At 42.3% G+C, this 27,388-nt stretch overlaps 1 protein-coding gene across 1 annotated transcript in view; it reads left to right on the forward strand.

Annotated features, from left to right (window-relative positions):
• Positions 1–27,388, forward strand: part of Ccdc170 (coiled-coil domain containing 170) — a 104,362-nt gene that overhangs the window by 37,782 nt on the left and 39,192 nt on the right. The window contains exons 3-6 of the mRNA XM_041679990.1: positions 12,095–12,223; positions 13,519–13,775; positions 18,792–18,936; positions 21,559–21,744. Coding sequence (XP_041535924.1) covers positions 12,095–12,223; positions 13,519–13,775; positions 18,792–18,936; positions 21,559–21,744 — 717 coding nt within the window. The remainder of the gene's footprint in view (positions 1–12,094; positions 12,224–13,518; positions 13,776–18,791; positions 18,937–21,558; positions 21,745–27,388) is intronic.

Here is a 27,388-nt window from a genome sequence, read left to right on the forward strand (position 1 = left end):
GGGGTGTTGAATTTTGTCGAATGCTTTTTCAGCATCTAGTGAAATGATCATATGATTTTTTTCTTTCAGTTTATTTATATGGTGGATTACATTGATAGATTTGCGTATGTTGAACCAGCCCTGCATCTCTGGGATGAAGCCTACTTGATCATAATGGATAATTTTTCTTATGTGTTCTTGGATTCGGTTTGCCAGTATTTTATTGAAAATTTTTGCGTCGATGTTCATGAGTGAGATCGGTCTGTAATTCTCTTTCTTGGTTGGGTCTTTTTGTGGTTTTGGTATCAGGGTAACTGTAGCTTCATAAAAGGAATTTGGCAATGACTCTTCTATATTGTGAAATACATTAAGGAGTATAGGTATTAGTTCTTCTTGGAAGTTCTGGTAGAATTCTGCATTGAAACCATCTGGTCCTGGGCTTTTTTTCGAAGGGAGATTTTTGATAACCATTTCTAATTCTTCGCGAGAAACCGGTCTATTTAGATCATTCACCTGGTCTTGGTTTAGCTTTGGTATATGGTACTTATTTAAAAAAATGTCCATTTCTTTTGTATTTTCCAGTTTTGTGGCATACAGGCTTTTGTAGTAAGATCTAATGATTCTCTGAATTTCCTCTGTGTCTGTGGTTATGTCCCCCTTTTCATTTCTGATCTTATTTATTTGCGTGTTCTCTCTCTGTCGTTTAATTAGTTTGGATAGGGGTTTGTCGATCTTGTTGATTTTCTCCAAGAACCAGCTTTTTGTTTCATTGATTCTTTGGACTGTTTTCTGTGTTTCTATTTTGTTGATTTCAGCCCTCAGTTTTATTATTTCCAGTCTTCTACTTCTCCTGGGTGCGTCTGCTTCTTTTTTTTTCTAGAGCTTGCAGGTGTGTTGTTAAGTCCCCAATGTATGCATTCTCCGTTTTCTTTAAGTGGGCACTTAGTGCTATGAACTTTCCTCTTAGCACTGCTTTCATTGTGTCCCATAGGTTTGAGTATGTTGTCCCTTTATTTTCATTAAATTCAAGGAAGACTTTAATTTCTTTCTTGATTTCTTCCTTGACCCAGGTGTGGTTCAGTAGTTGACTGTTCAGTTTCCATGAGTTTGTCGGTTTTTTGGGGGCAGCGTGGTTGTTGCCTTCTAACTTTAATCCGTGATGATCTGATAAGACACAGGTGGACACTGATATTTTTTTGTATCTGTGGAGGTTTCCTTTGTTTCCGAGTATGTGGTCAATTTTTGAGAAGGTTCCATGAGCTGCAGAGAAGAAGGTATATTCTTTCCTATTTGGGTGGAATGTTCTATAGATGTCTGTTAAGTCCATTTGCTTCATTACCTCCAATAATTCTCTTAATTCTCTATTAGGTTTCTGTCTGATTGACCTGTCCCTTGGAGAGAGAGGTGTGTTGAAGTCTCCTACTACTAGTGTGTGTGGTTTGATGTCTGCCTTGAGTTCTAGTAATATTTCTTTTACATAAGTAGGTGCTTTTATATTGGGGGCGTATATATTCAGGATTGAGACGTCCTCCTGATGAATTGTTCCTGTTATGAGTATAAAGTGACCGTCTCGGTCTCTTCAGATTGATTTTAGTTTGAAGTCAGTTTTGTTAGAAATTAGTATGGCCACACCTGCTTTTTTCTTAGGACCATTTGCTTGAAACACCTTTTCCCAACCCTTTACTCTGAGTAGGTGCCTGTCTTTGTGGTTGAGATGTGTTTCTTGCAAACAGCAGAATGTTGGATCCTGTTTTCGTATCCAATCTTTTAGTAGCATAGGCATTCTTTATCGTTCCACTTCCTAGCTGCCGTGCCATGAGTTGCTCTTCTCCACCATACTCCCTCCATGGTAGACTAAGGTTGGGCTAGACATTGAGTACTAGAGCGGAAATGAGGGAAGTGTGGATTCTGGTTAAAGGAGATGTGTTGTGTATAGCTTGGGGAGATTATTCCCAACCTCATTTACCTAGGAGGTTTTTGTAGGATGTTTGTGTTAATTTCCACCTTGCCAGGATCTAGAATCACCTAGGGAACAGGTCTCCAGGGATACTTGTGGGAACTTATCTAGTTAGGCTGGCCTCTGGACAAGCCTGTGGGGGATTATTGTGATTAACTGATGTGAGAAGAATCATTTTAATTGTAGGTAGGATCATTCCCAGGCCAGGAGATCGTAGAACATATGAAATGCGAAGCGTAAGTTGAGCAAGTATGTAAGCATGCGTTCATCCCGTCTTCTTCCTATGGATGCAGTGTGAACAGCAACTTCAAGTTCCTGCTGCCTTATCCCCATCCCTACCCATGACTGTACTTGGAACAGTGAGTTAAAATAAACCTTCATCATCATCATCATCTTCTTCTTTTTCTTCTTCATTTATTTATACTTTATGTGCACAAGTGTTTGCCCGTATGCATGTATGCGCACCACATCCATAGCTGGGGTCTCCAGAGGAAAGTGTCAGATTCCCTGTAGCTGGAGTGACAGATGGTCAAGGGCTGACATGAGGGTGATTAGAGCCCAACCAGGGACTGCTGCAAGAATAGCAACAACCTAACTCTGTCCTGCCCTTCTTTTTAAAAGTTGCTTTTGTCAGGGAATTTTATCATCATAGCAACAAGGAAAGAAAAAAGACAACAAGGAAGCGATCAGGGCTTCCCAGCAAGATCAGCACAAAGGGAGACAGAAGGAAGGGGGTACAGGAATTCTTCCTACTGTGTCAATCTTTGCTTATTTCTGGATAAGGATTTGGCAGAGCCATTTCAGTCCTGCTGTTGAACTGCTTCAACTCAGGTGTCTGAGAGCTTAGAGAATTGATACTAATCCATGCAGGCTTCCATACTTGCCTAACAGAACACACTTGCTATCTGTCTTTGGGTCTCCACTGCTGGGAGCAGATGCCATGGTGACAGCAACTCTTATAAAGGAAAATGTTTAATTGGGACTGGCTTACAGTTTTAGAGGTTTTAGTTCATTATCATCATGATAGGAAACATGGTGGCATGCAGGCAGGCATGGTGCAGGAGGAGCTGAGAGTCTACATCTTAATCAGCAGGCAACCAGAAGAGGACTGGAAGTAGCTTGAGCACAGGAGACTTCAGAGCCTACCCCATAGTGACACACTTCCTCCAGCAAGGCCACACCCACTCCAACAAAGTCACACCTTCTAATAGTGCCACTTCCTATGAGAGTATGGGAGCCAATTGCATTCAAACAACCACACTATCTCAATAGGAACCTGGGTCAGGTGATGAGGTGTACACACCAAATGACTTGAGTCTTGGAAACTGGGGGCTGGGGCTATATCTTGGGTGGTAGCATACCTTCCTCACAACTGGCCTGAACTCACTGTGTAGACCAGGCTGTCCTCAAACTCACAGAGACCCGCCTGTCTTTGTCTTCTGAGTGCTCAGCTTTCTTATACCATTCGGAACCACGCCCCCCAGTGGGCTGGGCCTTCTTCCATCTATTAACAGTGAAGACAGTTTCTCACAGACATGGCTGTAGGCTAACTGGTTCTGGGCACGCCCTCTTTGCAGATGATTTAAGTTGACAATAAAAACTAAGGAGACTAGCCTCTGCTCCCTTCTTTGAATCAACAGCTGCCTTTACTCTCTTCCCTGGAGTCTGTAGGGAGAATAGGATGTGGGTCCTGGGGAGAAGTGAGGTAGGTTTAGTCTAAGGTGGACCCACCTTTCAGAAGCACATGGTTCCTTCCTAAACTGAAGTCTACCACCTCGGTCCCCAGGAGTGTGGTCAGGACACTTGTTACTCTCATGCTACGTATAACAGTAGAAAGGTTTTTTTTTTTTTTAAAAAATTATTTTGTTGCTGTTTTTTTCTTTCTTTATTTATTATGTATACTATATTCTGTCTGTGTGTATGCCTGCAGGCCAGAAGAGGGCACCAGACCTCATTACTGATGGTTGTGAGCCACCATGTGGTTGTTGGGAATTGAACTCAGGACCTTTGGAAGAGCAGGAAGTACTCTTAACCTCTGAGCCATCTCTCCAGTCCCAGTAGAAAGGGTTTGAGATCCACTTTGAATTGGACTTATTCTGGAATAAACCATAAAAATATCATTTTAAACAATTTATTGTGAATCTTGTTTCTTTGCATAAATCATTTAAATTTTTGTTACTTATTTGTGTGTGCGCATGTGCGTGCATATGTACCATGGCCCACATTTAAGGGTTGGTTATCGCCTTAACTGTGTGAGATCCAGGGGTTGAACTAAGGTAGCCAGGCACCACTGGTAGCGAGCGCTCTTATTGACAGAGCCAGCACAGTGATCCCAGGTCTGTGCGAATTCTTATAGGAAGGTTTAACATGACTTGATTATTTGCTTACATGTCCTTAAGGTTTCCACGTTCTCTTGTGTTCTGAATGGTTCTCTAAGGAGGCTTCGTTGCCATCAGGAGATGAAGCAATAGTATTTTAAGGTTTCCTTGGGCAGGGCTATTTGGAAGAGAAAACAGGGATTTGGTTCAACACAGATGTCATTTAGGAAGGTTTTTGTGTTTTTTTCTGTTTTTTTTTTTTTCTTTTCTTTCCCATGTCTGGTTTGTCCTTTGTTCATAGGAGACCTTTTACAGTTAGGTTAAAAAAATGAAAAAATTTAATTCTTGTTTCAAACTTTTAGGACACCCATATTTTGGCTACAACATTATTTATGTTTCTCAGCTGTGAGTTTCCTAGAAATAGTTCAAACTGTCCCTGCCTCACAAAAGCATCCCAAGAACTCTACCGCCCTTCCTTCTGCTTTATCTTGGACACCCTAGGGTTCATGGTCAGGGTTTCTTGTTGCCTCTGCAGCCAATAAGAGCTCACAGAGAAGCCAGGTGTGGTAGCACACACCTGGAATCCTAGCTTGTGGGAGGTGGAAGAAAGCAGGAGGATCCGAAGTTCAAGGTCCTTCTCTGCAGCACAGTGGCTTTGAAACTCGTCTGGACTATCAGCAGGGTCCAGTCTCAGGGGAGTTCGCACATTCCAGGGTAGGAGAGGGAGGATTAGAATTATGAAACAAAAGGGACAGAGGTGTGAGAGAAATAAAAGACAAACACAGGACAGCACCAGGGGGGAAATTTAGTGAATACTGCAATCACCCATGTTTATTTCCACATGCTTATGTACGACACTCCAAAAGGGGTGGAGAGGGGCGACAGACTTCATTAATGTGCTATAAAGAATAAACAGAGCATCCTCAGTCAAGCACTCTATTGTTTGGACAGGACACAAAACAGCCACACCCTTAGATCAAGTAACCCACAGACAGCCACTCCCTGGAACCTTCTGCCAATCTCCCTGAAGGAGCAGGAATAGACTTGAATTCTCCCACCTTTGGTCAAGGTGGACAGATTCACCCCTACACGCAAAATACTAATGAACCACACCCTAGGCCAGGATCTCTGGTTTGTAGCCGACCTGTTTGTTGTCCACAACTCTGAGAGAGCTAGACTAAGCTCAGACTCACTGACCTTTAGTCTAGACGGACTGGGGTCACGTCTGTGGGCCCTGAGGCTACAGGAGACCAGGCCTCCAGAAAACTTTAAAACCCAAGAGAACAGAACAAAGACAACACCTAGGAGACCAGGAACATGACTCATCAGGTAAAGGGATGGCTGTGTAAAGGTGAAGACCCAAGTTTGGATCTCCAGTGCCCATGTGTACTTATAATATCAGCAAGTACTGCAGCTTGTCCCCCATCCCCACCAGAGAGGGTTTCTCTGTAGCTTTGGAGCCTGTCCTGGAAGTAGCTCTTGTAGACCAAGCTGGCCTCGAACTCACAGAGATCCGCCTACCTCTGCCTCCAGGGTGCTGGGATTAAAGGCGTGAGCTACCTCCGCTGGCCAGTTTGGGTCTATAACCTCACTGCTGGGAGGCAGGGACAGAAACTCTGGAGAACACTGCCTAGCCAGTCAGCCAGATCAGTGAGCTTCCGGTTCAGTGAAAGACCCTGTCTCAAAATCCATGGTGGCGAATGATTACGGAAGACACATGACATAGACCCCTGGTCTCCACAAGCACCTACACATATATGTAAATACATACACACACACGCATGCATATAAACACGTGTACCTGTATATACAAAAGCAAGCATGCACATGCATACAACACACATACACACAGGAGAAACAAGACCGAAAGCCCTAAACAAGCAGATCGTGAAGCATGTAACTTCTGCAGTCTCTAGAGGCCAGTGCATGGCAACTGGGAAGTTGGTACTTTAAACTCCTCAGCAGGCTTTCTGTTATCTCTTAAGATTTTGATTTTTAGTATGGAAGCCCATCACTATAAAAACAGTTAAATCTGTTTGGAACAGAACCATAAGTGTATACAAAGTGTACGTGTTTATGGGCATCTTGCGGTGTTTTGGCAGACAAGAGATGGAAGTTGATTGCTTTCCTTTAGGGACTGTGGACATTGCCGAAGTTGCTACTGCTCCCTTTGAGAATCATTTCTACTCTTGAGCCTCTTCAGCAGTAATGAAGACACAGATTTTTTTTTTTTCCTGGTAGGTGTCTTTCAGACCATTCAGAATACCTTGCCTGCACATTTGTACCTAGAGAAGTTATTATTTTGCTTAGTATGTACTCTTAAAACTAAACAGTGGACTTGGGCAGATGGTTCAGCTGTTAGGGTACTGTCTACCCTTCCAGAGATCCTGCGTTGGATTGCCAGCACCAATGTGGTAGCTCATAACCTTTGTAACCCCAGTTCCAGGGGAGCCAGCATTCCCTTCTGGTCTCCAGGGACCACATGTGGTGTGCACAGACATGCATTCAGGCAAAACACCCATCCATAAAGTAAAAACAAATACACCTTAAAGACATGAGTGGTGTGATCCAGTCAGCTTTGCTCCCGAAGTCGCTTTATTTATAGAACTATGTTTGTGAGATCTCCTTATGGTCATCACATAGATTTAGTTTGGTTCTTTTTTTTCCCCTTTTTAAAAATTTTGTTTTCGAGATTATAATTACATTTCTCTCTCCTATATACCCCTCTACACTCTCCTTCAAATCCATGACCTCTTCTTTCACTAAGTGATCCTGCATACACACATACATTCCTACATATAACCTGTTCGGTCTGTATAATGTCGCTTGTGTGTATGTTTGCATGGCTGACTATTTGGCACTGGGGGAGACCACCTCTCCTGCTCCCAGCTTCCCTCAGCTGCCTGTAGTTCTTTGTGTTAGGCTGAGGTGTCGTGGCCTCTTCCCAGGCAGTCTGGTGTGTTCACTGGTGTCCTCCATTCAGCTAGCCTTTGGGCAGTCATGTTGGTGAGACTCTACAGGAGCAGCTTCTGGTTGCTAGAAGACATAATCTCACAGCACAGTCCTTGGTCTTCTGGTTCTTAATGCTCTTTCTGCCCCGTCTTCTGCATGTTCCCTGAGCTTTACGTACAGGACTGAATTGTAGTCCTTTGGGACTGGGCTCCACAGCTCTGCATTTTGATTGGTTGTGGCTTTCTGTAGTGGTCTCCATCTGTTGCAAGGAGAAGCTTCTTTGATGAGTTAAAGACACTGTGGGTCTAAGGATAAATGTTTATAGATTGTTGTCAGGGTTAGTTTGGTTCTTTAACTGCCTTCTAGATTCTCATCTTGTGGATAGACAAAAGTTTGCTATTTCCTGTAGTAGTAAGTATTATGATCCATAAGCCTTGCATAGAACTGGACAGGCTATGGGGCAGAGTACACGCCAAAGTGACTACCACCTTTAATACACCAATTCACAAAGAATACATTGAACGTATATGGCACATAAAAGCAACCATTGTTATAAATTGTGTTTTTTCTTCTCTTTCTTCCTCGCTCCCCTCTTCCTCCCCTTTTCCCCCCTCCCTCTTCCTACTATTGGTTTTATTTTTTAAAACATGTCAATATAATTTTCTTTTGGGTCCTTACTTTCCTCAGTTAAATTTTTTTTTTTGAGATAGGGTTTCTCTGTGGCTTTGGAGCATATCCTGGAACTAGCTCTTGTAGACCAGGCTGGCCTCGAACTCACAGAGATCTGCCTGCCTCTGTCTCCCGAGTGCTGGGATTAAAGGTGTGCGCCACCACCGCCCAGCTACTTTGCTCAGTTTTTTTTTTTTTTTTTTTTTTAAATATTTATTTATTTATTATGTATACAATATTGTCAGTATTCTGTTTGCATGTGTGCCTGCAGGCCAGAAGAGGGCACCAGATCTCCTTACGGATGGTTGTGAGCCACCATGTGGTTGCTGGGAATTGAACTCAGGACCTTTGGAAGAGCAGTCAGTGCTCTTAACCTCTGAGCCATCTCTCCAGCCCTACTTTGCTCAGTTTTAAGTAGTGATTTAAGGACAGCCCCTACTAATAGGTCATTGTAAAGAGCTCTAGAATAGTGTATTCTCTGCAATGGGTATATTGAATTAGGAGAGAGAAAGATATATATATTGAATATATATTATTGAATATATATATAATATATACATATATATATATATACTATATATATGGAATGGAAGAGTGTGGTAATTCAGTTGAACATTATGGATGCTGGAGCAGAGGGAGAATGGCTTTGAGACCCACCCATGAGAACAGAATGAACTTAGAGCCTTTGTGTGTCCCATACTGGCAGTGGTTTTCCTCCTTCTCTTTCTTTTCCTCCTCCTCCTTTCCTTTTTATTTTTGTCCATGGGATAATAAGACAGCTAGGCACTGTAGTAGCAAGACTGGCCCGAGACACTGTCCACAGGTCAGATAACTGGGCACATTGTGTATTAAATTATGAGTGAGCTTCTCTTTGCTTTCTGGCACTGAACTTCGAAACTATCCTTTATTCTGAAAAGACTACAAGCCACCGAAAGGCAATTTCATTCATTATTATAATAGTATCAGTAGCAAAATCCAATCATATGTAGTTGGCTCTCCAAAATTAATATAAAATTGCTTCATGGGCTAGCTGGGTGGTACCTAATGGCTTCAATTGTCCACGTGGGAGGACAGATGGATGAGACCTTAATTTTGCCAGTGTGGATAGAGTGAAAAAAAAAATGAAGTGAATATTGTTTAATACTTACAGTTAAAGTTGAGGGATTTAAAAAAAGCTGCAAGAGGGCTTGATTAAAAAAAAAAAACCCTTCTGGAATATCAACTTCCACCTGAGTTCCAGTCTGTGCTACCACAGTCTCCTCTTGGGCATTGTGGTCCTCATAGATAAACAGCAGGGATAGTCTATTTTAGCTATGCTTGTCCCTTTAAAAAAAACTCAATAGGGGATGGAGGATGTGGTGAAAACAAATCCTCTAAATCAATGTGATTGAAGTTCATATGAACTCCCAGAGATAGAAGCAGCATGCACTGGGCATACACAGGTCTGCACCAGGTCCTTTGGGTAGATATTATGACTTCCAGTTTAGTGATGTTTTTTTTATGGGATTCCTGAGTGTGTGAACTAGTGGGTCTTCGATTCTTGTGCCTTCTTTTGCACTCCTTTCCTTCTGTTTGTCTTGTGCAACTCCAATGTGTCAGCTTTTGTTTTATCTTATTATGTTTAATTTTGCTATATTTTATTACTATCCTTTAGAAGCCTATTTGTTTTCCAGGGGGAGACAGAGAGGGAGTGGATCCAGGCAGGAGGGGAGTTGAAGAAGAGTGGGAGTAGAGGGAAGAGAACTGTAATCAGGATATAGTATGTGAGAAAAATGTATTTTCAATAAAAGGAAAAAAAAAACTTACACAGAGGAAGTGAATTCTGATCATGAAAGTAATGTATAGTCCTTGCAAAGGACCTGGAAAATATGGGAAGACGAAAAGAACCACAGTATTTCTTGCCAGCACTTTAAAACATATATTTAATTATACAAATGATATATAACTAAGCCGTTGTACTGTTACTCCACGTTCCACACTGGTTCCCCGGCTGGGGGTCTTTATTGCCATCAGGCATGTGTGTTCTGGTGCTCCGCTCACCTTGATTTGTTCAGGTGTACCTATAGGAAACACACATAGTGGTATTTTTCCTTTTGGTTTATGAACACTGCATCAGATTGTAGCTCTATACGTTTTTGGCTTTGTTCAGTGATGTCTCTTGGAAACAATAATGCTCTGACGTAGATCTGCCTCCTATTTGCTGTGTTGTGAGGTTCTTCAGTTTAGGAGACCTTTGTGTGAACAGGAGTCACATGAACAGGAGTTCGCATTGCTCTAATAGCCTCTTCCCTTTTGCTGTTATTAGAAATCACAGAATAGTAATAATTATCTTTATGCATGTCTCTGTGTACTCAGATAAATGGTTTTCAAGGGGAAATAGCTGGGAAGTTGAGCTGTGGGTGTTTGTTTGCTTTGGTAGTGCAAGAGATTGACACAAGGCTTTGCACAAGTTTGGTAAGCTTACCACATGGAGCACTTTACCCAGAGCCCTGCTTTAACCAGAATACATCCTTGTCCAGCCATGAACACCTGAAGGTGTTAATCCTTTTGATACAGACCTGCTTTAGGCCAGGAGCTGCTAAGATGAAGGGCTATTTCTGAACTGTTCCATAGGGCTCTTAATATTATATCCTGTGGGCACATTGCATTTTTATTAGGAGATAAAAGACTATGAAATAATTACATCACTACCTAAGTGATGTGTGCTTTGTTGTTGAAAGAGATCATAGCCATTGGGGAACTTATTTTCCTAATAAAACTTTTATTAAATGGTGGGCTGTGTACGTTAAGGTTGAAACCTCTCCTGAGGACAGTTCAGGCTCTCATGACCTCATGTGGGAAGTGCAGCCATGGTGGCGAGGGTCAGTGGGCTCATCTGAATCCTGAATGAGGATGGTAGGAGTGACCCCGGCACTAAGAGCTTCGACTCAACCTCTTCTGCTCTCTCCCCAGGAGGATTTAGCCACCTTGACTGTGTTGTGACTGCAAGCTCTGGCTGTCACTAAGGGTCCTGGAGGTTTTGTTTGACATCTTGTGGATTGCCACACCCAGGCCATGGCAATGTTTGTTGTTCAGTTCAGGGCTGCTTGGTGACTTGTGCGTGTGTGTGTGTGTGTGTGTGTGTGTGTACGTGTGTGTGTGTACCCGCGCGCGTGTGTTCATGAATGTGTTAAGCATGGGCGGTTGGCCACTGTCTAGTCTCTGGCAGTTGTTAGTGGTTTTACTCACATATCCTCTGAGGCACAGGGGTATTCCATGCAATTTTCCTTTCCGTGACCTCTTCCATGCTCCTTCACAAATGAGTGGTTTTCTTCCATGTCTTCCACAAAGACCACAGAGCCTGGAGAATTCACAGAGGTGGGTATAGACATATGTCTCTTTTAGTCATTTTTTTCTCATGACTGTGGTAAGCAATGGAAGGAAGGAAGAGTTTACTCTGGCTTAGAAGTTGAGGGTGCAGCCCATCGTGACCAGGATGGCATAGTGGCAAGTGCATGGGGCACCTGTCACTCTGCACCCTCAGTCAGGAAGCCTAGAGTGAAGCTTGCTCATTTTTATTAAGTTTATGACCCCAGCTCATGGGATGGTACCGTTTACCACCCCACATCAGCTCTCATCTAGGTTCTGTTGTTTTGTTTTGTGCTTTGTGAGATAGGGTCTCATGTAGCCCAGGCTGGCCTTGAAGTTGCTAAGTGGTCAATGTTAATCTTGAAGTCCGGATCCTATTGCCTCCAACCCACAAGTGCTACTATGCCTGTTTTTTTTTTTAACCTTCCTCTTTTTTCCTTCCTTCCTTCCCTCCTTTCTTTCTTTCATTGGAGATCCAACCCAAAGCATCACTCATCTACTACTGAGCAGTCATGTTATTTTTCTCATACTTTTCTTGTAAGATATAGGGTTTTTCTATGTTGTATGAGTTGGCCTCCTCACATTCTCGATCCTTCTGCCTCAGCTTCTTGAGTGCTAGGATTATAGGTGTTGGCCATAGTACCCGAATGCCTCATCTCTCTACCATGGAGTGTGTGCATCATTATTTCTTGGGCTGCCTCTTACTTTGTTTTCAACTTTAAGAACTAGCCACACAGCACATTCTTGGTAGCATTTTCTATGCATTTGAAATACAAAGAAAACTTCCCTCTGAGATGTCTTTGTACAACCTCAGAGGACATACCGTCTAACACTCCTTTTAATGCTTTGTCTTTTGGGGAACCTTTACCAGGAAACTGCCAATCAACCCATGGAATTTCCAGTCACCCGGGAACAGCTGAATCACTACCGGACTATGGCTGAAAACATTCAAAGTGAACTTGCAGCAACTTTGGTCAAATTTGAATGTGCTCAGTCTGAGGTGAGACACTGTACACATCCCATCGCCCAGAAGGTCATCCTTTTAGCCTTTCACACACTGAAATGGTGGCTGAGGATTAGAAACAGGATAGTGAGCAAGGGATTTTGCCTGTTGACAAAGTTTAGACCTAGACTTTCTCATGTGCTTAGCACCTCCGACTCCATGCTGGCTTTTAGATTTCGGTGAAGTCTGTATAACCTGGGGACACCTGAGGACGATGGGTTAAAGTTGCATGGGCCTTGGGGGACTTGAAGTCTCCTTCAGAATGTCTTCCCTTAACATGGATTGCTTGTACTTCAAAGCTCATAGAAGGAATTCTGAATTCTCTTCATGTGAGAGCTCTGTTTGTTTGGGCAAATTCCAAGAACGGCTAGTGTAGCAGAGTTTCAGAGCTTCTCTGGACTCATTCTGCTCCCAGGGCAGTGGTGGTGGGGGGTCCAGCCTGTAACTAACAGGGTCACTGAGGGCACCAGGGACCAGAGGAGAGATGAACTTATACCATGTGTGTGACGCTGCATGCACGCACACTCCCAGTTCCAAAGAACCACACGTGTGTGAAGATGGTCCCACACAAGAGACCAGACATTCTCCTTCAGTAGGATGCAAACACCTTCAAGCATTTTGATGCTTCAGAACCCACAGAGGTCCAAAAGTTCCCTTCATGTAATTTCTCTTTGTTGCTATATTTCCCCCAGGAATCTGAATATTATTATTATTTTTTTACCACCTACAATTGTGGTCTAGAAGGCAAACAGGAGAAGTGTAGTGGTATCCCGGACATCTAAATTTACTTGAGAAAATAGTTGTGGCCGTGAAATCACAGGGTGACTTAGAGGTTCCCCGAGTCATTGTAAATCAGCACTATATGCAGCAATGCTGACAGAGAAAATGGGATCCCACTCTGAAATATTTTATTGCTTTCTGTAATATCCACCACAAATGTTTCCTGAGTAGCATGAAATCGGCTTAAGACATTGCTCAGCTTTTTTTGGTCTGTGTACTGGGTATTCAAAGTCTCTCACACTCTATGCCATTACTCTTCCATGAGGCTATCACACCAGCCTTCAACTGATTTTGGAAAAAGATAAGACCATGACTATTAGTCAGGAATTTATTCAGCCATAATTTCCAATTTGGTAACGCCGATCCAAATTCAAGAAAGAGAAAATGAAACTGGACTGGTCATGAATAAAAGATGAAAGTTTCAATTACCATTTTGACTCCTTTGGTAGGCACTTCAGTGGTACATTGTTAAACCCCTTTGGCCTCTTCCCCCACTTTCTCTTTACGTTTAGCTTCGAGAGCTCCGCTCCAAGATGCTTTCCAAAGAAGTTTGCTGTCAAGAGCTGAAGGCTGAAATGGAGAACTACAAAGAAAACAGTGCCAGAAAATCATCTCTCCTCGTCTCCCTGAGAGGCAGGGTGCAGGAGCTCCAAGAGGAATCGGCAGCTCTCTCCACTTCCAGACTCAGAACCGAGATGTCTGCACACACCACGATGAAGGAGAATCAGGAACTCATGAAGAAAGTCCTAGAACTGGATGAAAAATTACAGTAAGACAGTTAGAAATGACTCCCCGTTTGTTAGCGGCCAGACTGGCTTTAGATCTCAGCCCAGGTCTTGAGTGGACTTTGAATGTTATGCATTATTTTTCCTTGAAACTCAAACTGAAAAAAAGAAAAATCAGACCTCAGATATCTTTGTAGTCGTGGAAACTTTGCTCGAGTTCATATGTCGTCAAGTATTTCAGCAAACACAGCTTGTCTTGTGCGTGTTTGAACCTGTTTAATAAGAACCGCAAACGCTTATCACATGAATAGCTGCAAGATTTTCTTTAAACAGAGCTTAACTCTAGAGTGGCAGGGAGCCCACAGGAGTGTATTTAGTGGATAGCTAAAATACGCAAGGAAGCCAGACTGCTCTAGACAGCCCTCATTTGATTTGATTGGCATTTTATGCAAAGAACTCACAAAACTCAGGGTTTTCACTCTTGGTTCAGCCAAGAGGTCACTGTTAAAACAAAATCGGGAACTGCTTGCTCCTAAAATATGTTTTAAAATTCGACGTATGATTTTATTTTATTTTTTAAAGACAAGAGTCTCTCTATGTAATCCTGGCTATTCTGGAATGATAGATCAGGCTAGCCTTAAACTCACAGAGATCTGCCTACCTTTACTTCCCAAGTGTTGGGATTATGTTAATATGTTTTGGGGATTTGGTGTTGCTATGTAGCCTTGAATTTAATATTGTTCTGCCCCTGCCTCCTGAATGGTACACTCATGGCGTACCATGCTCAATTTTAAACATCATTATAAATGACGTAGTTGCTACTATTTTTATGTATTCCATCTTTAAAAATGAACCAGAGCCTCTAGGCCCTGTCCTTTTCCACCTATAACAAAACTTCTGTTTTGTTTTTGTTAAAAAAGCTTGATTTTAAGACAGGCTCTCCCTGCGTAGCCTGGGAGTTGGATTCACACTCCTCCTTCCTTTTCCTCCCAAGAGCTTAGATTACAGGAGTTCTTTAAGGATTTTTTGTGAACCCAGGTCTCCAGTTTATCTCTTTGCTCTGCTCGGCTGGAATTCCTTGATATGGTCACCAGTGATGGCTCAGGGCTGGCCGGCCACTGCAGCATCAGTTACGGCTGACCCGGGAACCACTTTTTTCTCTTGACTTCCAGAACATTGCATACAACTAGTTTGTCTTTCTTTTCTCTCTTTGTGTTTTTCCTCTTCCTCTTAGCTTCCAAATATTGGGATGCCTTTCTTCTTATTTCCTTGTTATTTAGGCTCCCGTGTTTTAAGTATGAGCTAGGTGCAGGTGATTTTGCAGCAACTCTGTATTCAGCTTGACTCTCCTCTCACAACATAAGGCACACAAACCTGGGCATCTCCACTCAGATGTACATCAGACATTGCAACTTTGTGCCTGAAGCTGATATCCTGAGGTTCCCACCATACCTTTCTGTACTTATCAATTTGATGATAATTTCATTCCTCTAGCCATTGTGTAAAACATCTTGGTATTTCCCATGGTTCTCTTTTTCTTTCACATTCTTCTCTATTTAACAAATGTATTCACAGCTATCTTAAAATAAAGCTAAATATTAACTATTTCGCATTTGTTACCCAAATATCATCTCTCACCTGGACTTATTGTGGCAAGTACTTCAGAACCCCACTCCTGATACCAGTTCATTCTTGGAGCGATTTAGGGTGTCATTACAGTATAATAGATCAAGTGACTTAGCCAGCAGAAATCTATTACTCATAGTTCTGGAGGCTGGGAAGTTCAAGATTGAGGTGCTGGTTGATTCATTTCCTGATAAGGGCTCTCTTTCTGTTAGAAGAGGAATTTCTTTTTTCTCCCATGGTAGAGAGAGAAAGAGAGATAGCCTCTTTCATTTCCTCCCCAAATATACTAATCTTATTCATAGGGGTTCACATTCAGGACTTAATAATTATCTCCCAGAAGCCTCAAGTATACATACTATCTCAATGGAAGCTAAGTCATTAAACATATGCAGCACAGAAACATCCAGTTCAAAAATGATTTTCTTTCTTTTCGCAAAGTGCATCTCCAGCCAGAACGATCTTGTTAAAGTACAAATTAGGCCATGTCAGTCCTCAGCTAAGAGTTTGCCAGTGACTTTTCTTCTTCGTTAGGGTAAATACCTAGTATCTTTGCAATCAGAACGGCTCACACTAACTTTGACACCAACTTGGTGATGTTACTCTTCTTTCCCTTATTCTTTCTGTTCCAGACCACTGGCTCCTTAGCTGATTCTTGAACTGGACAGACATGATCCTACCTCAGGCCCGTTGCAACTGCTTATCCCTTTGTCTTCAAGGTTCTTCCCTAGATAGCATGGCTATGTCTAGTCTAGGCACTCACTCAGAAGGACCTTTTCATTGAATCCTTCCATGAGTGCTATGTCTAAAAATTTCCTATTCCCTTTTCTGTTTGATCCATTTCCTCCAGTCTTTATAATAATACTTTACATGGATTAATATTTTGGTCAGTCTTTCCAACTAGAACATAAGCTTCACGAGGCAAGGATTTTTTTTTTAATTTATTTTGCTTTCTGCTGCATCTTTTGCCCCCTTGATAGAATTTAGTACATAGGTATATTCATTAATTATCTACAAGATACATAAAATAAATATCATACTTATTGTAAAACCACCCTTTAAATATGAAAAATTTCAAGAAGAAATTAAATTTACTTAAAACCTTCCTTTTTTTTTTTTTTTTTTTTTTTTTGGTTTTTTGAGACAGGGTTTCGCTGTGGCTTTGGAGCCTGTCCTGGAACTAGCTCTGTAGACCAGGCTGGTCTTGAGCTCACAGAGATCAGCCTGCCTCTGCCTCCCGAGTGCTGGGATTAAAGGCGTGCGCCACCATTGCCTGGCTAAAACCTTTCTTTATAAAATATTTTACTAACATTTTGAATAGACTTTCAGATGATTTTGCCCCAATTGCCCTATGTAATATAGTACTTTTACCGACTAGTACATTATTGATGTTTTAAGAAGTCATTTAGTTTATCTCCTTAATGGCCTTTTATATTCCATTTCTAAAGTAGCTTAATTGGGAGCTGGGGGATGGCTCAGCAATGAAGAACACTTCCAGCTCTTTCAGGGGAGCAGGTTTGGCAGCTCACAACCATCTGCTTATACCTCCAGTAATAGAAGATCCAGCGCCCTCTTCAGGTCTTGATGGCTACCAGGCAGGCACATATGTTGTACACATACATACAAGTAGGCAAACACTCACACACATAAAATATAAATAAACAAGTTTTAAAAAGATTAGCTTACTCAAAACCAGTTCCCTGGCTGTTTCCTATAAATACTTAGTTTCATTACAAAGTTTACTACTAAACAATCTGAACAGTGTGGTGGCATTTTAACTGTATTTTATAAATAAAGACTGCCTGAAGATCTGAGAGTAAAACAGTCCCACTGGTTAACCTTACAGACCAGATATGGTAATACACACTTTTAATCTCTATAGCCATAAGGACACACACCATTATTCCCAGTAGCCACAATGAGACACACTTTTAATCTTGGTAGCCATAATGTTACACATCTTTAATCCCAGTAGCTACACTACTTGCTATAGAAACTGGGCAGTGTATTCCTTTAAAGATGGTGGTGCACATCTTTAATACCAGCCCTAGAGAGGAATAGAAGACGGGGGAAGACAGCTCTCAGATGCAGTCTCCTTCTGAGATTCCAGGAGGCAGGATTGCTATTTCCACTGAAGTCAAGGTAAGAGCCAGTGGCAGGCTGTTTTGCTTTCCGGATCTTCAGGTTGAACTCCAATTTCTGACCCTGAGTTTTTATTAATTGTGCTTCAGAACAGGACATCTGCAGACACTCCCATTTTTACAGTTATGTGATTATTTCCTTAGGGTAGCTTCTTGGAACTTTGTTGGATGAGTTGGGAAGCAAATAGCTAGGGACATAGTTTCGGGGCCTTTGCAGCAGAGCTGTGATGTTGAAATCTTGTGGAGAACGTGTGGGGTCACGTAGGCAGATCTATCAGCGCCACGGCAGGCACTGCGCTTTTCATGCACGCAGAAACTACAGATAGATCAACACTCGCCATTTATTAATGCACTTTCCTAAATGGAAATATGATATGCTTTTGAGTATGTGCAATTACATGCTTTGTAAATCTTTGAATAGAGTCAAAATTTTTGCGGTAAACACTTAACGTGGGAAAAAGAAAGCAATAATCATGATTATTGTCTAGAATACTGAAAAATGATATCAAATTACTGAGATGATTTTAATTTGCCTTAAGAGTATGTCTGTTTCTTGGTGACCTCTCTCTGAGCATTTAAAGCATTGGGAACGCATTGCTATTTCAACAAACCTTTCGGACACCAAGTATCTGACATTTCCTTGGCTTGTCAATTTCCATATGTTGCTAATATGCTAAAGATTCTCTCTGTGTGGCAGTTAATATTGATTTTTTGCTGGTGCTTTAATATTTTTTCTCCACAGGTGGAGTATCTCCTTTTTCAGATCCATGTATGTATGTATGTATGTATGTATGTATATGTATGTATGTATACGTGTCTATCAGCTATACTTGACCATGAACATTATAGATCATCCCATAATGTCTAAAAAGAAAATGAAACGCGGTCTTTTAGCATTCATACAGTGACATTCTCCTCCCTTGGAGGCTCTAGCAGAGGCCTCAGGTTTGTGGTTTGTGGATTGTGACCACACATATGGCAGAGGGTCTATGTGTGATTAGTGCTTGCCTTCATGTCTGTAGATGAGTTGCAAACAGGAGACAAAGACTCTGACCCTCCTCTTACTAGGTCCAGACACCGAGAGTATCGTTATCTCTGCAGACTGTAGGTGTGCTGAAGTTGCTTTGGTATTTCTCATTTCCTGGCAGTGCTTAGCTTCCCGTCAGTTGCACTGGGACACTTTGACGGATTGAAAGTGGTGGTTATTCCCCATGGAGAGCTTTAGTTATGACTTGGTTTGATGAATGTTATCTGCTATAATGTTAAATCTTGATTTATTTGTTATTTTCCTGATAGAAAGTGTTTAAAGGAAAATGAGGAGTCTAAGAAACAAAGCTCAGAGACTCTCCAGAGACATGAGGAATTTCGGACTGAACTTTGTGACTGCTTGAGTCTAGACAGGAAGCATGATGAAGTCTCCGATGAAGATTTAATCTTAAAGGTATTTGCATGCGGGTTAAAGGCGCTATACACACAGGGTCATGTAAGTGGAGTTTCCTGTGCCTCAGTCACTCTCAAACAGTCACTTAGAGTTTTACTATTACAAATATTTAATACTTAATTACAAATGCTGGCCAATAGCTCAGGCTTATTACTAACTCTTACATTTTAAGTTAACACATATTCCTTATTTATGCTCTGCCATGTGATACAAAAGCAGTCCACACTCTTAACCACGGAGCCATCTCCCTAGCCCTGTGAGATATTTTCAATAGAAATTTTTTTTCAATTAAAAATTTCCACCTCCTCCCCCTCCTCCCATTTCCCTCCCTCTCCTCCCACTCTCCCTCCCTCTCCTCCCACTCTCCCTCCCTCTCTCTCTCCAGTCCAAAGGATCTGTAGGCCTCACTAAACCCCAAGTTAGGAGGCCCTATGTTTTAAAACAGAGTACTCATTTGGAGCTGTTAGACAGGAAATCTTGTACCTACTAAGCATTTCTATGAGAAGCAGAAGAAAATCCATGCCGGCAAAGCCAGTCTTTTACTTTCCCATGCCTGCATAAACACATGGTAAAACATAAGGCGCATTTAAAAAAAAGATTTTAGTTTTAGTTACGTGTATGTATATATACACAGTCAACTTTGCCTATCTGGGAGGAACCTCAGGTCAAAAAAGGGAACTACTTCAGATGTCAATAGGCGAATAGGGTTAGTTGAGGGCTGCATTCCAGGCACTAGAAAGAAAGGGTTTGTTCAGCAGGAGACATAACGACAACAAAATTACAAGTATACAAGTCACTGTCTTGAGCTGCCTTCTTTACAACTTCGAAACCTGGACGATAAAACACCCCTCAGAACAGCGGCTGAATGTGTTTGAGACAGCATGTCTCAGGAGACTTCTAGGCGTCACATGAAGAGACAGGCTGTGCAACAATGACATTAAGAAACATCTCCATCTGTAGAAGGAAGTAAACTACAGGATATGACAGTGACAGGGCCGAAGATACTTTGGCCATGTTGAGAATGAATGATGGCAGATGCCCGAAGATAGCACTGCTTGGAGGAGTGCACAGGATAAGACGAAGAGGAAGGCCCCAAAAATACTGGATAGACAGCATAAGGGAAGATTGTAGAACCTTGGGTATGACAATAATACAAGCAATTAGGACTGCTCAGGATAGGGACAACTGGAGAACCACCATAAATGGGCTGTCCATGCATAAGCATTGCCAGGGCATAAATGATGATGATGATGTGTATGCACCTGTGTGGGGGTGTGTGCATGTGCCCATGGAGACAAAAGAAGGCATCAGATGCCCTGCAGCTGGAGTTGTAGGTTGTGTGTATGTGTGCACATGTCTGTGGAGACCACAAGAAGGCGTCAGATGCCTGCAGCTGGAGTTGTAGGTTGCTGTGAACTGCTTGATTTGGGTTCTAGGAACTGAACTTGGGTCCTCTGGAAGACTGGTATATATGTTTAGCTACTGATCCATTTCTCCAATATCTCCCATATTTAGACAGGGGTTCACAATGTCACTCTGGTTGGTCTGGAGCTCTCTGTGTAAGCAAGACAGGCTTGAACTCAAAGAGAAGATCTACCCTCCTCTGCCTCCTGTGATCTGGGATTTAAGACGTGTGTCATGGCGCCTAGCCAGGAAGCATTCTTAATAACTTCTTTGATATTCGCACACTCATTTCACCAATGTTTAATGAACCAATATTACATGCTGGGCACTGTTCTGGGGACATGCCAGTGAACGGCACAAGACTAATTCTACACTCGAGAGGAAACACCCAGCTTTCATTGTTATGGGGTTGCCAGAGGTGTGGGAAGCTGGCTTAGGCAGACTGGGGTGCCACCCCAGAGGCAGGGACATAGCCGGATGCTGGGAAGTGAGCACAGGAATATGAGGAAGTGTTTAAGAGTGAGGAACAGAATCAAATTGTGAAATGGTACCCGGCCCAGGGGCCAAGAGGTGTGCCCCTTCCATTGGTGGTCAAACACGAATGCTGACCATGCCATCTGGGGGTTCAAGTCCTCTCACAGGCATTCTCGTGGCCCTACAGAGTGGGCTTCTCTACCACCTAGCAAGGCTTACAAATGCTTTCAGTGAACAGTTTTCAATATACAGACTGGAAAGCAAAAACCCCGTGAACGCCAACCCCCATGGCAACCGTTTTTAGCATGCTCCATAGGATGCTTAGGATTACTTAGAGTAATATTTCTAAACACAGCTGCTCTGTTTTCTCTGCAATGCACCCTCCATGCCAGCCCCTCACACACTGTAGGTGCAAATGGATGTGGGCTGAGGACAGCTTTCTGGGCCAGTGACCTTTGCCATCCTTTTAGGCTGTCCTCCCCCCCCCCCTCCCCTGGCACATCGCATTCGGTACCCCCCTCCTGTCATCCTTGCCTGTAGCCACCTTTGAATGATTTTAACTTGACCACCAGGTCTGTGAATAGTGACGTTTGGAGGCTGCCTTTGAAGCTGTGACTGTTTGTACCTGTTGTTTTTATTGTTTATTGTTTGTAACCACATTAGGTTATAGATTGTGAGCTCCTTGGAGAAGGCGGCTGGTCTGTCGTTTCATTGTTAGCAGAGCTGTAATTTCTTTCTCTTCAGCTTAGAGAGCTGAGCAAGGAGAACGCATTCCTGAAAGGACAAATCACGACTCTTGAAGAGACTATAAATGTCCATGAGATGGAGGCAAAAGCTAACAGAGAGACGATCATGAGGCTGGCGGCAGAAGTCAGCAGGGAGCAGAAAAGAGCTGCCTCCTGGGCCGCGGAGAAAGACAAGCTGAATCAGGTACACGGAGCTGGAGGTGCCTCTGTGCTGTGTTCACAGAGCAGTAATGGGGGAGCAGACATCCCGAGGGCCCTGAAATTATGGGCTACTCTTTCAAAGGGCTGCTCTCAGCAGGAGGGGTGGGGGCATTGTGGAGTAAATGATCCAAGTAGAACTTTTTATATTTGATAGATACTTTTTATACATACTATTTATGCATTTCTACTGCAAAAAAGAAATACAAAATGCTTAAGGGATTTATAGGCAGGATGACTTACTTTGATTAGATAATAACAATGTTTTTCATATTCAAGTCTTAGATTTTGAACAAATAGGTAATAAGTTTAAAAGATGAAAAATTTTAATTGTGCAAAAGATATTAAATGACAATTCCTCCCTCTCCTCCCTCTTCTTAGGCACCCAGTTCTCCAGGGAAGCCTCTTATGTGCCTTTTTTTATTTAATTGTGTGTGTGACTGCATTTGTACAGGTGGAGGTCAGAGGTTGATGATGGGGTGGTTCTTCTTCACTCGCTCCACCTTATTTTTTGAAAGGGTTTCTTACTGAACCAGGAGTTCACCAACTGGCTAGACTGGGTGGCCAGAAGGCTCTCAGAGCTCTGTCTTTACCTTTGGGATTATAGTGGGTGTTTTCTCTCTGTTTCCCTCCTCCTTCTTCTCCCTCTTTCTCTCTCGCCCCCTACTCCCTGCTCCACACTTGACTCTCTGCATAGATGTTGGGGATCCAAATGTAAATTCTCTTGTTTATGCAGAAACAATCTGAGCAATTCTAGTCTTTTTTTAAAAAACACATTAAAATATATCTTACTGGAACTATTCATATTCATATATACATGAATACACCTTCTGTGTATCATATAGATACGTTTACTTTTAAATAAAAGGACTATACACACTGGTCTCAGCTAGGCCATTATGAAGAAGTGCATCAGTTGTGTTTCTGTTGCTATGATAGAATGCTCTAACAAAGGCAGTTTTGGGGAGAAAGGCTTCATTTTGGCTTACAGTTCAAGAGGAAATACGACCACGATGGTAGAGAAAGCTTGGCAGCAGGAGGGAGGGAGTGCCTGATGGTCAGGAAGAAGACTGATCATAGTTCATCCACACACAGGAAGCAGAAAGAGAGGAAACAGGAAGTAGGGGCAGCTATAAAACCTCAAATCCCACCTCTAGTGCCTTCCTCCAGGAGGGCTCTCCCTCCTGCAGGTTCCAGAATCTCCTGATAAACAGCACCACCAACTGGGGACCAAGTGTTCAAACACATGAACCTATGAGGGGCATTTCTCATTTAAACCAGAATAATCCCACATAATTTTTCATGTGTCATCTGTCATATAGAACAAAATCCTAGAAGACTTGATGGATCCAAGTATATGGATGCAGTAATTCTGAGAGATACCAACCACAGGGAATGGCTCTTAATTCTCTCTCTCTCTCTCTCTCTCTCTCTCTCTCTCTCTCTCTCTGTCTCTCTCTTTACACAATGAATAGCCGGATCTTTTCCAACTAGCCAGAGCTTGTTTGAGCATGAGAATAAACACCATATGTTTGAGGCTGTATAACCTTTTAAATATGTTTAAAGTTGGATTAATAATAACCGTTCACTTTCAAAAGCTAAAGTGAGCCAGTGCCCTCAGCTAGGAAAAGTGCTATGGCCCTTGTCACAGACTGGAACTTTCTGATTAGGTAGTGATTAGTGTCCCAGAGAGGCTCCATGAGGAAGGAAGGCTCGGTGGTCTCCAGGCTAAGAATGATGTGGACTTGGAGTATGAAGGAGGCATCTTTCTTTCACCTTCCTTATCTGCAACAATGTCAGTGGGTCTGACAGGGGCCCACACTAACGATGGTGATTGCTCATTATTTCCAGTTCTCTTCATGAGCAAATCCTCTTACTGCTGGCTTTCATCCACCACTTCAGCACTGGGGCAAAGCAAAGACTGTCATTGTCATCAGCTTTTTGTCTTGAACAGTTTGTGCTGCTAGAAGAAACTGCCCCAGGCTTGGCTGGGGATTCAGTGCAGTGAGAATATGTGAGTCTAGATGGGCAAGGCCTCAGGTTGGATTTCCAGGGCCACAAAAATAGACGAAAATTAAACAAAAAAATCCACAGAGGGTATGGCTTAAACAACAGTAAGTTGGAAATGCAAGATCAGGTGCTGGCATGGCTGAGGTCTGCTGAGGTCTTCTTCTATGTTTATAAATGGAGGATTTTTTTTTCTGTGCCTCATATGGCAAAGAAAGAGGGAAGAGGAGGGAGAGGGAAGAGGGAGAAAAAGAGGGAAAAGAGGAAAAGGGAGAGAGAAGTACAGATAGATGGGTACATAGATTAGATAGATAGATAGATAGATAGATAGATAGATAGATAGACAGACAGATAGATCAGTGTTGTAGGAGCTGCGGTGGGCTGCGTTCCAGCCCAGCTCCACACGGCTAGCTTTACTAGAAATAATTACACAGAAACTGTATTCTTTTGAACACTGCCTGGCCCATTAGTTCTAGCCCCTTATTGGCTAGCTCTCACATCTCGATTAACCCATTTTAAATAATCTGTGTAGCCCCACGAGGTGTGGCTTACCAGGAAAGATCTTAACCTGCGTCTGTGTCGGAGAGGAGAATCATGGCGACTGCCTGACTCGGCTTCTTCCTCCCAGAATTCTGTTCTGTCTACTCTACCCACCTAAGGGCTGGCCTATCAAAGGCCAAGCAGTTTCTTTATTAATTAACCAATGAAAGCAACAGATAGATGACACTCCCACATCAGATGGGTAGATAGATAGATAGAGAGATAGATAGATATTAGTCTAGCATTTGCTATAGTGATGTGGGAGTGTCATATATCAATTTGTTGATTTCATTGGTTAAGCAATAAAGAAACTGCTTGGCCCTAATAGGTTAAAACATAGGTGGGAGGAGTAAACAGAACAGAATGCAGGGAGGAAGAGGAAGTGAGCTCAGAGAGACGCCATGCTCCCCTCTCCCTGGCGGATGCGAGAGCTCTGCTCTCTGAGGCACACGTGATGAAGCTCCGACCCAGGATGGACGTAGGCTAGAATCTTCCCAGTAAGCACACCTAGCAGTGCTACACAGATGATTAGAAATGGGCTAAATTAATATGTGAGAATTAGCCTAGAAGAGGCTAGATAGAAATGGGCCAAGCAGTGTTTAAATGAATACAGTTTGTGTGTTGTTATTTCAGGGCATAAGCTAGCCAGGCGGCCGGGGTGCTGGGGATGCAGCCCCGCCGCTCCTAATAATACAACACTATGTGGCTCCAGGTTGGCCTCAATTGCATAGCTATCCTCATGCCTTAGATTTCCAAAGGCTGGGATTATAGGCATATGCCACTATATCTGGCTCCCATCTCTTTAGTGGGATGATATATTTTTTTCCCCTTCTGCGGTTATCTGAGATATCTGTGGAATAACAGTTATGACATCATTCCCTGATTTTTTTTTTGTAGTACTGGGAATTGAACTGAGAGCCTCATGTATGTTAGACAACTGGTCTACCATGAAGCTCTGTATTCCTATCTTTATTTGTCAGGATACTAACACCCATCAAATCTTGTCTTGATTAAATGTCCCCTCAGAGGTGACAAAGTGATAATTTATACACTTATAAGTCTTTCTATATCAGCTACTAGCTCTCTCTTTCTCTCCCTCCCTGTCCCCTTCTCTCCCTCTCTCCCTCTCTCTTTTGCTCTCTTATTTTCTTAAGTGATCCATAACTCAGAACAAAGCTATGAATGCATGAATGTTCAGCTGCTATAATTTTATAAAAATCTTCTTTTTAATTTTTATACATTAATTTTTATTGTTTTGTTGTCTCAGTCATTTTTTTCTTAATATTCCAAATTCTATGAATTTGTGTATCTGAAGCTCCTTCGAGATGGCCTTTGTGCTCCTGTACCATGTTTAACATGTTCTTACTCTCAGGACAAAGGCAATATCCTAGGCTTATTTGAAATTTTCAGGTTGCCAGCCCAAACCTCTCAATTCTCTAGAGAACTGAGGTTCTCCTTGTCAAGGAACAGTGCTTAGAGACTACTGTGGGACAGTGGTCTTGTACCCTGTAAAGGTTTGTCACTTGTATTGGTTTAATAAAATCATGATTGGCCAGTAGCCAGGCAGGAAGTATAGGTGGGCAACCAGAACAGGAGAATTCTGGGAAGAGGAAAGGCTCAGTCTGCAGTTGTCACCCAGACACAGAGGAAGCAAGATGAGAATGCCTCACTGATAAAAGGTACCAAGCCATGTGGCTAACACAGATAAGAATTATGGGTTAATGTTAGGTGTAAGAATTAATTAATAAGAAGCCTGACCTAATAGGCCAACCAGTTTATAATTAATGTAGACATCTGTGTGTTTCTTTGGGACTGAGTGGCCGTGGGACCAGGTGGGACAGAAACCTCTGTCAACAAGAGACCATACTTTATCCTACAGTGGAGTAGATGTGTGCTCACTTCCTATACATTTACCATATCACAGTGGCAGTACTGATTGCTCATTGAGATTGTGTGATGTTTTTTCCAAGTACCTGTAAAAATCCCATGGCAAGGCTGGGACCAAACTCGCATCGCCACAGTGCTCTGCCTTTATCAGTCATGCCCTTTGCATGATGACCACAGCATCTCCCTGTATGTGAGTGTGTTGGTAGGGATTATTTAGTAGCAGAAGAAGAATAATAAGCAGATATGCCATCCAATTTTCTTAGTATTAGTTTTTTAAAAAGAGTCTCCGGACATTAGCAGGAAATGAGTGAGGAAGCGTGTCATAATACTACCTGAAACAGGAAACCAGGACCTGACTCTTATGTAAGTGTCTTTTCTTGGGGTTGACTCTGGAAACTTGTGCACTTTGGCTCCAGATTCTCGCCAACCTCATAAAAATGGCAAAATAAAAATATGGGCAATAAAAACATGAGGTCTTTAATAAAGTGCTCATTCATAGAACTATTACTCTGATGATTTACTATCAAGAAATACTGTCCAGTGCCTTTCCTGACAGATTAACAGCCTCAGAAAGTCTCCAGACTGCTTTCCAGAGCTCTGGTTTTGAGGTAGGAAACATTTTTATTAGGCAAGTCCAGATGTATGGGAGAGGCTGGAGTAGCCACACAGCTGGGGTGTCGTGTCTACAAAATTTGGCTTTGTTGCATTGCTTAAAGACTATGTTAAGAGCCAAGTGTGATGGTGCACACTTTTAATCTTAGTATTCAGGAGGCAGAGGCAGGAGGATATCTGTGAGTTAGTGACCAGACTGGTCTACATAGTAAGATCCTGTTTCTAAGGAGAAAAAAAAAATCCAAGTGATTTATCATGTGTGTTAAATATATTATTTGGAAATCTTTGGCAGTTATTTTGTGTGTTTGGGTACTGGGAACAGAAGTGAAGATAATATGCCTGTTAAGCACATGTACCCCTCAGCTGTACCACAGATGTTGCAGTGTGTTTTGAAATCTTTCAAAGCTTGCTACTTTTATGCCTGTTATCTTAAAAAAAATTCAACTTCGTTAAAAGTAGTCACTTTACCCACACCCGTCATACACACTTTTCTTAGAACCTAGAAGTTAAATAAATGCCCTGCACTACAAATAGCCTCTTTCATATTTTCTCGAGTAGAATGAGGAAACTAGGGACTGGTACTG

This window comes from Microtus oregoni, unplaced genomic scaffold (genome assembly GCF_018167655.1).
Source record: "Microtus oregoni isolate MIOR12 unplaced genomic scaffold, Mior012 000033F_ref0000390, whole genome shotgun sequence".
Classification (NCBI taxonomy): Eukaryota; Metazoa; Chordata; class Mammalia; order Rodentia; family Cricetidae; genus Microtus; species Microtus oregoni.